Raw genomic sequence first — 13,543 nt, 5'->3', positions numbered from 1 at the left:
TTGATCGCAGACGTTTAAATTGCAGTTTGCTAGTAGAAGTTAATTTTTGTAAATGAATGTAATAGTGTTGGATGCACTATTAAATATTATCTCTAGTATATGTATGCTTTTAACTTTTGGGAATAAGAGGTAAACAATGGAATCAGCTTTTTGAACCAGATATTGGTTAAGAGCCAGTCACACCTACTGCACTTGAGTTTTAGCTCTCATTTTACAAAAAAAGAGTCTGTTTGTGGCACCAGGAACTACACAACAGTGATTACAGTAAGAGGGTGATTGTATCCATTAGATGTATAAGTGTATCAAACGGTGAAGATTGCTGCTGTTGGCATGTTTCTATATTCATTTTTTTAAAATGCAATTCTAGGTATCCGCCTGATTTGGCCCTGTGCTCGGGTGGTCTAATAGGGCCCAGATTGGCTCATTTGGCATCTGACACTCTTTTAAGTTTTAGGACTAAATAGAATTTCTATCAAAGTGCAAATTTGGCACAAACAATGTTGAATCAAATTAGTGCCATAAGGCCATCATAGTGATGGGCGAATCTGTCCCGTTTCACAAAAAAAACGCAAAACACATTGAAGTCAACAGGCAACTTTTTCTTTACAATGCAACTTTTTGCAGCCATTGGAGTCTATGGGCATTTGTTTTTCACAGCAAAACCTGGCAAAAAAACTTTACTCATCACTGTTTACCAATAAAGTAGTATTTTTATTTATTTTACATGTATGAATTTGGAATACAATACAAAAATCACACCGATATGTCACAACAACTTACCACAATTTGAAGCCTGTGTTTGAAACCTATTTGCTGCCATGAATAAAGTCAAATTCAGAGATGTTGAATTAAACTGGAACAGATACTCAAACTTTTTTGTTAAAAAAGCATTTTGGTGTATGATGGTGTAAAAAATTGAAACTGCCATCAGACCTTTTTGACTTTGTCATTAAAGGATATTCTGGTGAATCATTAGGTGCAAGTCAGTTCCGTGTGTAGGCACATGGTGCTCAGTGATCCCTGGGCATGGCATCTTTTTAAGGCAGGTGTTAATTACAGGTTTTACTTGTATCCCTGTGCCCTGTATTTTTCTCCTTGCAAATAACTGCATGAAGTTCTTTAAAGCAGGTTTCTGTCACCTTCACTCTAGGCCCAGGATGCAAGGAGAATTTATAGTGGCAAATACAGGTATGGGATCTGTTATCCAGAATGTTCGGGAACTGTGGTTTTCCGGATAAGGGATCTTTCCGTAATTTGGATCTCCATAACTTAAGTCTTTTAAAAATCATTTAAGAATTGAAAAAAAAAACCAATAAGATTGTTATGGGGATCAAATACAAGGTGCTGTTTTATTATTACAGAGAAAAAGGAAATCATTTTTAAAAATTAGAATTGATTGCTGATAATGAAGTCTATGGGAGATGGCCTTTCCGTAATTCGGAACTTTCTGGATAAGGGATCCCATACCTGTACCTTAATGAGCTATCAAAACTATTTGAATCAAAGGGATACATTTTTTTTTAATTAAACTCTATATGACATACATTTTACAACCAAACAGATTAGTGGTACATTACTCTGCTTAAAGAGGTGGTTCACCTTCAAGTAGACTTTAGTATCGCCTACTTTTCAATTGGTCTTCATTTTCTATAGTTTTTGAATTATTTGCCTTCTTCTTCTGACACTTTCAGGCTTTTAAATGTGAGTCACTGACCCCAGCAGCCAAGAAACTATAGCTCTGTAAGGCCACAGTATCATTGTTATTGTTACTTTGTATTCCTTATATTTTCCTCTATTCTTATTCCTGTCTCTTTTAAACCATAGCCTGGTTGGAAGGTTATATTAGACCGTAGGACCAAACTGGAGAGCTGCTTCACAAAAAGCTAAATAACTCAAAAACCAAAGTAATAAAAAAATGAAGACCAGTTGCAAATTGTCTTAGAATAGCACTCTATATCATACTAAAAGTAAATTCAAAGTTATCACGGCAAAGGTTTCCTAAATATGTTTTTACTGCCACCTAGTGACATAGTAAATGTAACAAATTTTAGAAAAAAATTATTCTAAAAGATGAGTCAGATAAAATCAGCTGCCTTTGTTTGCGGATAGCCATAGTGTAACTAGCCTACATTACAGTAGTCATATTCTGTTTCCTATAAATTGTACTTTAATTAACCTGAACTGAAACAATAACGACAGTTAAGCCTGCCTGAGTGCTGCAGTCACCCTAGAAAATATCAAGTAGGTGTTCTACAACTCTAAAGGTCGGAGATCCATTTTACAACCAAAACATTCTGCTTCTTTTTGATAAAATTCTAACAAAGGGTAATAACCTAAATCTGTTCCTGGTTCCTTGTATTTTCTTTTGATGAAGAATTGTGAAAAATTACTGGCAAAAAATTCCTTTTTCTATGTATAGGACAATGTCCTATAGATCCTACCTCAAAATTTAACTCTCTAAGGGCTGACAAAGTGCATCTAGCTATATCCCTGAGAAAGAAGGTAGCTCAGATAAGGTGATGTTTTGCAACTAGTGGCACAAATATTATTTCACAGGTCACACTGGAGGTTTATCAGTAGCAAAAGAACATATTAAGCAAGTTCAGTGAACTCATCAGTGGATATATAATAGGATTCTAACCAGCAACATTCCAGCATTGTCTGATTGAAAAATCAGAAAGTTTTAATGGCACTACCCTGCCACTTTTGGGTTGTATGCAACTGGACTGGCCCACCTAAGCAGGGATGCACAGAGGTTTAAAGATGGTAAAGGGAAGATGGTGTTAGTACCAACTTATACCAGGTACGGTACCTAGTGTGTTCATACCACTTAGATAAATACAAGTGAATTGAATTAGATAGCTAACTAATGTGTATGTTTCCACAGTGGTTGCTATGTACCTTTATGGCACTATAAGGTATACCCAGTTTGGAAGTTGTTGCAAAATACAACATGAAATATCATAAAAATATCATACAACACAATATATTTATATAGACCTTTATTTCTCTATCGATTTGCACTTAGTTAAAAAAAAAAACAACCATAGTAAAATAACAATGTTTAGCATTTTTAAATACAAACTGAATAAAAATGTAGCAGCATATAAATTTCCTAAAATGTTAATGACGACACAAATCTAGGGGGCTCAAACTTGTACCTGGGTAGTAACCCATAGCAACCAATCAATTGCTTTTATTCAGCCAGCTGCTAGTAGAAAAATTTTAAAAAAATCTATTAATTGCCAAGGGAGACTGCCCTGCGCAAATTTCCCAATGATATGATAATTAAGCCGAGTGTGTCACATAATTGTTGGGTGTAGTTTCCTCTTCTTCCTCTGAAATATACAGTATTTGTATAACTAACATACTACAAGCCTGAATTTAAAGATAAATATACCCCCCTGATTCTGACTCTTTAGATTGAAAGAAAACTGTTCTGTTTGTATAAGCCAGAAATAAAACATGGTTTTGAATGTTATAATAAAATATAATATGATGTTTATGCACCCTTTTGCCTAGGCTTGTAGTATGTTAGTTATAGGTTTAGGAAAGGTTTTTTTCAAGTATCATGATTTCTCCAGCCTGTGGAATTAAGTATGTCTGTGTACATAAAGAATACATTTATTTGTACCATTTTCACATTAGCCTAATTAAATGAGCTTGCTGGGGTATATTTTACTTTTAAACATGGGTTTACTGAGAGCAGAGAATAAAGTCAATTGGTTAGCTACTTTTATATAAAGGGAGAATACCTTACTTCCTTAAAGAGATTCTTATTTTTAGGGTGTACTTTTTATTTTTAAATTACACTGTTTACCTTGCAAATAATTCACTCTACCATTTAATATTTTATTCTTGAACCAACAAATATATATAGCCATCTCAGTGCATTGTGCCAGATTCTGAGCCAGAGCTGCACAATGTAACTTCTTTCAGATAACCTATTGTTTCTCTTACTCCCAATGTAACTGGAGGAGTCGCAAGCCAGACTTGGACTTTTTTACTATTGAGTGCTATTCTGATATTTACCACATTTATCAATACAGGTGTCAGGTAACTACTATCTTGCTACCTTCCCATTGTTCTGCTGATTGGTTGCTGGGGGGGGGAGAAAGGGAGGGGTGATATCATTTCAACTTGCAGCGCAGCAGTAAAGTGTGACTGAAGTTTATAAGACCATAGGTCACATGGCTGTGGCACCCTGGGAAATGAAGAATATGGCTAGCCCCATGTGAAATTTCAAAATTAAATATAAAAAAAAATCTTTTTGTATTTTTGAAATTCGAGAAGTTCTATTAACTGATATGTTTTGAATAGAATGTTTTCCCATGACAGTATTCCTATAAATGGCAGCTAAAAAAAATAAAAAAAAAAAGAGTGACTGAAGTATATCAGAGAGCAAGTCAGACAATTGAGGGCACTTAGAAAAGTAAGAAAATGGCCAGCCTCACATCACATTTCAAAACGAAACCTACAGATATCTATTTGCTTGTAGCATTTGATCTATTAACTGATGTGTTTAGAAAAAAAAATCATATTTCCCCATGACAGAATCTCTTTAAGATAGAAAAGAATGATGCTGAACTACCCAACAGGCTACACAGTAGAGTAGACTTTAGTTATCAGTTTGTGTGTGCTTATATCCAACATCCACTGTAACTTGTTGGATGTAAATGCTCTGTTTGGTTCCAGAATTAATGTCATGCGCAATAGCAAAACTCCCATGTAGTTAAAGGAGAAGTAAAGCTCAACAAAGAATTAGTCTAGACATGTTACACCATAGGTTTAGGACTTCTGTACCAACACAAGGCTACCACAGACAGCCCTTTCACAGGATTGATCTGTGCTTTCAAAGATGTTTTCAGTAGCTCCCATCACCTTTTCTGCTGATTCACAGTGCATACAGATACTATTATCTGAGCTAAGGGACAAAAATATACAATATTTATACAATATAAAATTAAAGATACATAATATATTAGAAGGGCTATGGCAATCGAAGTAAATCAGCAGTGTGAAAAAATGCATGTTGCCTGTGCCTCATGAGGCAACTTCAGGCTACTATGTGGTGTGAATTTTCAGTTGATAAGTCAATTGCAGTAGAACAGATTTACTAAGCCCAACTTATATTCACATCTGCCACTAATCAGTGCATACGTCACCAGTACTAATTAATAATCAACCCTGTAGTTTCAGTTTCTATAAAAGTGATCTCACTTTTTTGCTAAAGTTTTGATCATTTTTGACAACCCCTAAACTTAACCTCTCCGCAGCACAGGCCTGGACCGGAGGTTCAAAACAGGCCCTGGCATTTCAACTCAAACAGGCCCACCAGCCCACTAAATAATGACTGTTTATGGCATCTTAGAGCAACCCTATCTAGCATTTGCCAGAACAGATTGCCAGTCTGTACCTGCCACAGCAGCTCAAAGAATGACGAGCCTGTGCTGGCCTACAAAAATCAAAGATGGTGATCTGCTGCTTTAACTTTGAAAGCATATATCTTTACTATTAAAGGCTGCTGAACCTCTGGGCTGGTAAAATAAGATCCATATATAAGCTTTACTTTACTTTTTTTTTCTTAAGCTTTACTTCTCCTTTAAAAGCATAACTTTATTAGTACATATGTTATACAAAACCCAACTAGGACATTGCATGTGATGTCACTGGAACTTGGCCAGAATTCTGACCCTTCACAGCATTCCGAATTGAAGATGATATGGCATGAGAAACGAGCAAAAATGTCCCTACTTATTCACAACAGTCAAAAGAGCTTTGCTAAATGGCATCATTGTTCTTGTCAATACAGTGGAGCTGTGACCGATCCCTTTCTGTACTTCCACACAAGAGACAAACAATGTGGGAAATTCAATATCCAAAAAGGCATGTTTGTTTGGAGGTAGGGTGCTGATACCATCGGGAAATGAGCAAGCTACTTTGGGATCTAGTTTAAAGTACAATATCCTGCACCGACTGACAAATAACAGTATGGTGCCATGGTGCCAGCATAGATAAAAAAAAAAAAAGCACATCTTACATTTGCATTGACAAAAGAGAAAATAACAAAGACAACAGAAACAATAGAAAAATAGTATTTGCATATTGTAGGTACTCTAATGAAATTAAAAACAACATAATATAAATATTTACAGGGCTTCATAGAAATACATAGGTAGCAAAGTACATAATTAGAATCTCTTATACAAAGCAAACATTGTAATCAATTCAAATCAGCTATTTTTGACATAACAATTAGTAGATTAAAACATTCTCAATCAAGTTTTCTTGCAAACATTCTATTCCCTCACATAGCCATGCTGAATTAGTGCAGGTGCAAGAGTCAAAAGTAACCAATTAAAGGGGTAGTTCACCTTTAAATTAACATTTATTACAATTTAGACAGTGATATTCTGACACGATTTGCAATTTGTCTTAATTGTTTTCTTTTGTTTTGTTTTTTGAATTAGGTTTTTTTAAAGCAGCTCTCCAGTTTGCAATTTTGCCAGTTATCTGGCTGCTTGGGTTGAATTTACCCTAGTAACCAGTGATTTCAATGAAAAACTGGTAGATGAATAGAGAAGGGCCCAGAATAGAAAGATAACTTATAATAAATACCAATAACAGTACAATTGTAGACTCACAGAGCAATATTTTTTGGCTGCCAGTGTTAGTAATGCCTATATGAAAGCTGGAAAGAGGTGAAAGAAGGTAAATAATTAAAAAACTGGAAAAAAATTAAGACCAATTAAAAGTTGCTTAAAAAAGGCCATTCTATAACATAAGTTAAATTATATCTTCAAACTCAATTTATTTTTTAAAAATGGTGTATGTGTACCATTCCCAACTATAGAAATCAAAATTTTTTTTTACTTTACCTAACCTTTCCATTTCCATGAATGTTTGGCATTTATCAAAAAATCTGAACTGAAAAAGCACATGTGGGAAAAAGCTGCAAAAATTTAGACTTTTTCAACTTATCGCAGTTTTGTCACATTCGTTGACTTTAAAAAATCCAATTTGTGTTGTCTTGAGAATCAACAAGCTGTCATCAGGTAATATAGTATAAATAGAGCTGTGAGGATTTGAGGATTCATGTAGTTGCTCAAATGAGTGCATCAGCTTCTAAATGTCTTTTCTTTACTAGAAGACTTTAAAAAAAAGGACAATCATACAAAAACTAATATGATTAAAACTGAAGTTTACAGTTACAGACGTTTGAAGCATATCCGGCTTCAGACATGGAAGAAGAAATGTGCAAGTACTATAAATCTGCATTAGCAGTTCGGAGCTAGGTTTCCTTGTGGCACCACAGCAGATCACATCAGTGCTGAAAGATTCCCATAACTCTGGCAGTTGCGAAAACAGTGGTAGTTTCTACCCACAAAAGAAAAAAACAAACTTTCAGATTTTTTTATGACAGACTGTAATATTCCTGTCAACGCAGCTCTGCTGCTTTTGTGGAGTTGGGTCCAGCCAAAAAATCGAGGCCCAGTATTAATTTAAGTGACCTGCATGAGAAGAGAGAGAAAATATCTTTTTAGATCCTAAATGTCAAAGCCGATTTTCCATGAACCTAATTCAAAAGCCTTAATAATTAGATTGCAGAGCAGCCAAATGTGGCCCTAACCAGAGTCATTACTGCATATTTTTATAGGAGATATTTTTCAGTGTTTTATGTAATTGACTGTCCACAGGAAAAAAAACGCAGGAAAAACGTTACAAGTGTTTACGAGACATAAGCCTTACAGGCAAAATCCACTCCACCACTTATAGGTAATGCTTTGCCTTGTTTCTCTACTGACATTGAAGTGCTACAGTGCAGCTGCCTAATCAGTAATGCTTTGCAAATAAATAGAAATGCCGTTACCGCATGCCCTTTTATATAAGGGTAAATTATACTTTAGAGTGATTTAGCACCCATTTTTGCAAATGAGTTTCACCATCTATTTAAAATACTACAAAACTGCTGGTTATATTTCTGAAATACAGATACTATAACGCATCTTGGTAATGACAAATATTGTGGAACCAAAAATAAATTATGTGAACCTTTATTAGTAATAGACTAGTAGTATTAACTAATGGTACTGTTGTATGCACAAAGTAATGTTTTCTTTTAGCTATAAACTGACATTAGCAATAGCTTGTCCTTCCTAATTAACAAATTATTTACCTGAACATGGTTTATCCTTTGTAGGTTCAGCTGGTTCCTGGGGGTTAGAAACAGAACAGGAAACATTTTTCTGTTTTACTAACAAGTTTGTATTATATATAATTTATATATACAATATACAAATATATGACAAAACATATATTTGGCCACATTTTAAAATGTTTCATTAATCTAAGCCAAATTATGGGAACGCATTTCTCTACTTCGGTCTTGAGTATCTCCAGTGCTACAAGGGAAATAGTCTGTACTGAGGCATCTGGTGTCCTGGATAGAATAAGCTGTAACCTGTTAATAGAGGTACTGGGGCTCTCTTGATATGACTGAAAGATCAGCTCTTGGGGCACAGCAAATAAACATCTGAGCCTTCAGCGGATCTCCCCCTAGCTGGGAGAGGCCCTTGGGTAGTCAGGAAGACTGTCTTCATTTTTGATGCTGTATATAAGCACCTTGTTAATGTGTTTTGCGAGAATAATTAAAGGCAAAGTCTTACTTTTCTGCATTCGTGTGCCTGTCTCTTCTCTGCCATTTCTGAAGCAAATATTCTCGCACAATAAAAGAAAAAAAAAATCTACATTTTTTTTTTTTTGCCCAGTTAACAGATTGCAATGAACGTTTGGCACCATCAGTGGCCATGGCAACCAGAAAATGAATTGTATGTGAGGCTAGACATTTATTACAATTATGCTTTTGGTTTATGGTCTTTTCTATTCATCCTTTAGTCTATAAATGCTAAGTTGAATGTCCTCTTTAAAGATATTGCAATCAGTGATACTGACCATACACGTTAAGATTTTTAAAAGATCTTTTCGTTATCATAGGACAAGGCTTATCTTGAGATGATTGTTTAAAAGTACGATATGTCTAGTCTAAGCAAGGAATACTCCTTACTTGATCCTGCATTCAATTGGACAAATGGGCAAATTTCATTATTAATAATGAAGATTTTCAAACCTGCTGATCAATTTACTGACCGACATCAGATGAAAAATTGCCAGATGTGCGATTGTTCATGCCTACTAACCTTACGTTAATTTGACTGATTTGTCAGATCACAATGAAATTTGTCAGTAGGGATAGAAAATTCTCAACTTATATGGCCACCAATTTCTAGGACCTTTCAATTCCTTTAATCATTGGCAAACAGCATAAATTTTGTCTGCAAAATACAAGCTTATAATATCATCACCACATTGTTACTACTGAGTGTTTGTCTGTCTGTGTATCTCGATAGTAACTGACCTCTCATTGGGTGGCCCAAGTGATTACGCATAAACCTCTTTCATGTCACCTGGCTTCTCATTTAACTTTTCTGAACTGCAAAAGAAATTTGAGAGAAGAATCAAACATAAGCAAAATCTGACACTGCTTCCCGTGAATAGTCTTTTCATTCTTTTCTTCTTTTGATAATCAGACTCCTTTTATATGTATATAATTTAAATGAAAATGCAGGCTCAGCTATCCTGTTATATGAGTTACAGTAACTGTATGCAGTGTCGAACTGGCCCAAAGGGATACCAGGAAAATTCCCAGTGGGCCCTCCTGCTTCTATCCATTTGGCCTAATTCAAGAATAGACTATAATATATAAAGAAAAAAAAAAACTAGGAAAGTACAGAGACGTAAGAAGTGGATGAAAAATTGTTTCACAGTGGGCCTATAGTCTAAGGCCCTCTACCCTCTACCCCCCTCTGTGTGGCCCCCCACCTGTCTGGCTGCTTTGATGGCTTACCTTTGTGTAAACTTTAAATGGTATCAGTACTGAGATTAACTGGCCCCCTGCATTGTTCACACCTGAGATTCAGGCTATAATCACCCTGTATTGTTTAAACATGTAATCCCATACATTGCTCACACCTCAGACTCAGACTGTAAGTACCCACAGACAGACTGTAGGCATTGTGTAACTGTATGTACTGCCTGCCCACTGCTGCCTGTGTGTATGGCGCACACAGGCTGCAAAGGGCAGACACAGCATGGTACACAAAAGCAGCTAAGGGCAGGCAGAGTATGGCACACACAGGCAGCATAAGGCAGGCAGAGTATGGCTCACATAGACAGAATTGGGAAGGCAGAGTATGGTACACATAGGCAGGGTAGGGCAGGCAGAGTATGGCACACACAGGCAGCATAGGGCAGGCAGAGTACTGCCCATGAGTGCCATACTCTGCCTGCCCTATATTGCCTGTGGAGGGTGAACCTGGCAGGGGTTTGTTCTGGGAGTTTGTTAGCAGTTGGAAATAGCCATTAAATGGTCCCTAAGGTGTGTAATTATATGCTGGGGGTTGCTGTGCTATCCACAGGAGAGGAGGAGGCATATGGATTTAAGGGTGTGTCTCAATAGGACATAATATAATTCTTTCATATATGAATGATGGTTGATATCCCCGCAGTGAGCACCAAGCATTTAGGTTTTTGCTTTTGCTGGGCTACTACCTTTAATGTGGGCATGGTCTTAAAAGCTCTTGTGATAACATGGGTGTGGTTTGAAGTGGGTACGGTTTAAAAAAGGGGAGGGGTCAAAAGTGGCTTCCATTAGCAGCCCTCCACTATGTATGCTAGAGAAATTCCGGCATTTGGCACCACAGAGCCATGAATATGCTGTATATCATTTCCTTATAATACACAAAAGCTTAGAATTTACATATATTTTACAATAGAGATACATTATTCCAGATTTGTGTGTGTGTATAGTCACAGTGTAAATAGAATCTGTAAAGTATGTGATTTGTTTGAAGTTGTATCAGGTATTTTTCCAACAAGATCCATTTATTTTATTGGGTTGAGGATGTCTTACCATTCTAGCACAGACACAGGAGTACTCCGATGGATTTTCTTTATACGATAGTATCGACAGAGGACAAAGGCTAGGACTATCAGGATGATCACTGCGCTGCCTACTCCAATAACCAAGGCTAGCACAAATATTTCAGACAACTTAGCTGTGGGAAGATTAAAAAAAGATCAGAGCTGGGTATAAAGTAGCCATACAAGCAAAGCCATTTTGCATAAGAAGTACTAGTGAGACCGCACAGTTAGAAAGAGCCACATACATTACAAAAAATAAAAACTTGCCTGTAAATTATCTTGTTGCCATGGCTGCCATCGGTGAATTTGCATAATAAGATGCGGCTTGGGTTTATTTTAGTGTCATGGTCATGTTGGCAGCAACCATTTTTTTCTACTGGGTTAATAAATTGGGAATCCTTTGGGGGAGGGCCTTGCTAACTTAGTAGCATGGGACCAAGTGATTCCTGATGGCGCCCATGTATGTTGCAGAGTTTAACCTAGCTTTAGCAAATATGTTTTTGCTTTTCTTGTGTATGTAGGATTCCCACCTGCACTCCTTTTTATCCAGTAAAATATACCCTGCACATATGCTAAAGCATTTGGGATATGTACAGTAGTTCATCAGAGAGACATTATGGATTGTACAAGAACCAAACTGATTCCACCTGAACAAAATTAAGAGCCTTGTGCTAAGTAAGTTTGTGCCTTACAATTTGTTCTCTCCAAAATGATGAATTCATGTTAGTCAGTCTGTGGTTTAATCCACACCTATAATTTTAACAGGGAATATAAACCCCAAAATGCCTCCGAATACTGCTAGAAATTGTAGTTGCTGACTGTACCCTCTTGTTGTGGTGAAAGATAGCTGCTGGCTGCTTAAAATACTGTAGGCAAACTAGTCAAGGGGTGCAGACTCCATTATAACCAAATAATATTGATTTTTGAAAATGATTTCCTTTTTGTCTGTAATAATAAAACAGTACTTTGTACTTGATCCTAACTAAGACTAATTAATCCCTATGGAAGGTAAAACATTCCTATTGGGTTTTAATAATGTTTAAATCATTTTTCAGTGTTCTTAAGGTATGTAGATCTAAATTATGGAAAGACCCTGTATCTGGAAAATCCCAGGTCCCGAGCATTCTGGTTAAATTGCTGACACAAATGTATAGTGAAACACATGTAATCTCAAGCAATATATAATGGCAGTAGAATGATTCATACTGGAGGGCTCACTGCCTTTTAGCATGACATTATAATAGGACATACAGTGGTTTTAAACATTTTTCCCTACTATAGGTTGTAGGGAATAGTGAAGTAATTGTGAAGTAGAAAAGCCTAGAACTATTTGTTGGGAGCTTAACAAGATGTATTCCCATTGGAAGGAAGCTGGATACAAGTTTAACATCACCATGTGCAATGCCAAGCAAGTGGTAAAGGTTAGTGTGACTGGACTTATATTCATATTTCACCATCTGGTCGATGAGTCTGAGTTTGGCAGATGCCAGGATAACACTACCTGATTGTGTGATGTAAATACTGATGAAGACTGAATGGTCTGGTACAGTTTTTGTGGTTTAGGCCTTTGTGGTTTGCATTTGGTTCCAGGGAAAGCAAATCTTACCAGTACAAAAGTGCAATGACATGCTTCCTACATTTGGCAACAGCTTCAGGAAGGCCCTTTCTATTACAATTTTGGTGCACAGTGATGTCCATACATATTTACAGATACTGAAATAGGATGGGAGATGGGTGTGGAAGAGCTTGACTGGTCTACCAAGAGCCCTGACCTCAACCCAGCTGAACACCTGTGGGATAAACTACAACAGCAACTGCAAGCCTGATCAGATCACCCAACATTATTACATTCCATTTCCCTGCATTAGAAGGCAAAAGTATACTTCAAGTCCTACCTACGCCTCCACCTCATGCACTGAACATTGTAGGACTATGTATTTTCATGTCCTACACCTATTTCTTCAGAGCGATGACTATAGTGATAACCTAAGTTGTGCAATGTTTATTGGGAAAAGTTCCATGATACATTGATGGCTGACAGGAAAAGGCCAGGGAGGGTTTGAGGCCCTCTGCTTCCTCCTCAGAAAAAGTATTACAGGGACAGCTCTTTTTTCTTATAAAGGGATTTCTCTCCAAGAGAGAAATCATGTATGTCTGTAAGAAAAAGAACACACTCCATAAGAGTGTGGTGGTATCAAAGTTGAAGAAACACTGGTCAAACAGAAACTTCTCTTCATAGCCCCCCTGGTGCATACCTTTGTTAACCACTCTGACCTGGATTTCCCCCATCTCCACATGTACATCAGGAGGATTCTTAACCTGGCATAGGTATGTTCCATTATCCGTGGATTGAATGTTCCTGATTACTATAGATGCATCATTGCGCATAATGTTTCCATCCCAAACTGCACGGCCTTGAAAATGTCCATCAGTTGGAGGATATGGATTTTTGTGGTAATAAAAGATCTACAGGGGTTAGAAGAATTTTTTTTAGTCTCTAGGTTATTACACATAAACCTAAAGGTATTCCTATAACCTTAGTGTCACTTATAGGCCAATGCAA

General features: G+C 36.7%; 1 protein-coding gene across 1 annotated transcript in view; it reads right to left on the bottom strand.

The window, feature by feature from the left end:
• Positions 1-5,594: 5,594 nt before the first annotated feature.
• The window catches only part of mpzl2 (myelin protein zero-like 2), a 30,435-nt gene continuing 22,486 nt past the window's right edge, over positions 5,595-13,543 (bottom strand). The window contains 5 exon segments of the mRNA NM_001016455.2: positions 5,595-7,511; positions 8,177-8,213; positions 9,416-9,490; positions 10,970-11,114; positions 13,236-13,446. Coding sequence (NP_001016455.1) covers positions 9,439-9,490; positions 10,970-11,114; positions 13,236-13,446 — 408 coding nt within the window. The 3' untranslated portion in view covers positions 5,595-7,511; positions 8,177-8,213; positions 9,416-9,438.

This window comes from Xenopus tropicalis, chromosome 7 (genome assembly GCF_000004195.4).
Source record: "Xenopus tropicalis strain Nigerian chromosome 7, UCB_Xtro_10.0, whole genome shotgun sequence".
NCBI classification, from domain to species: domain Eukaryota; kingdom Metazoa; phylum Chordata; class Amphibia; order Anura; family Pipidae; genus Xenopus; species Xenopus tropicalis.
The sequence above is the reverse complement of the archived record's forward strand: the minus strand, read 5'-3'. Positions and strand labels throughout refer to the sequence as shown.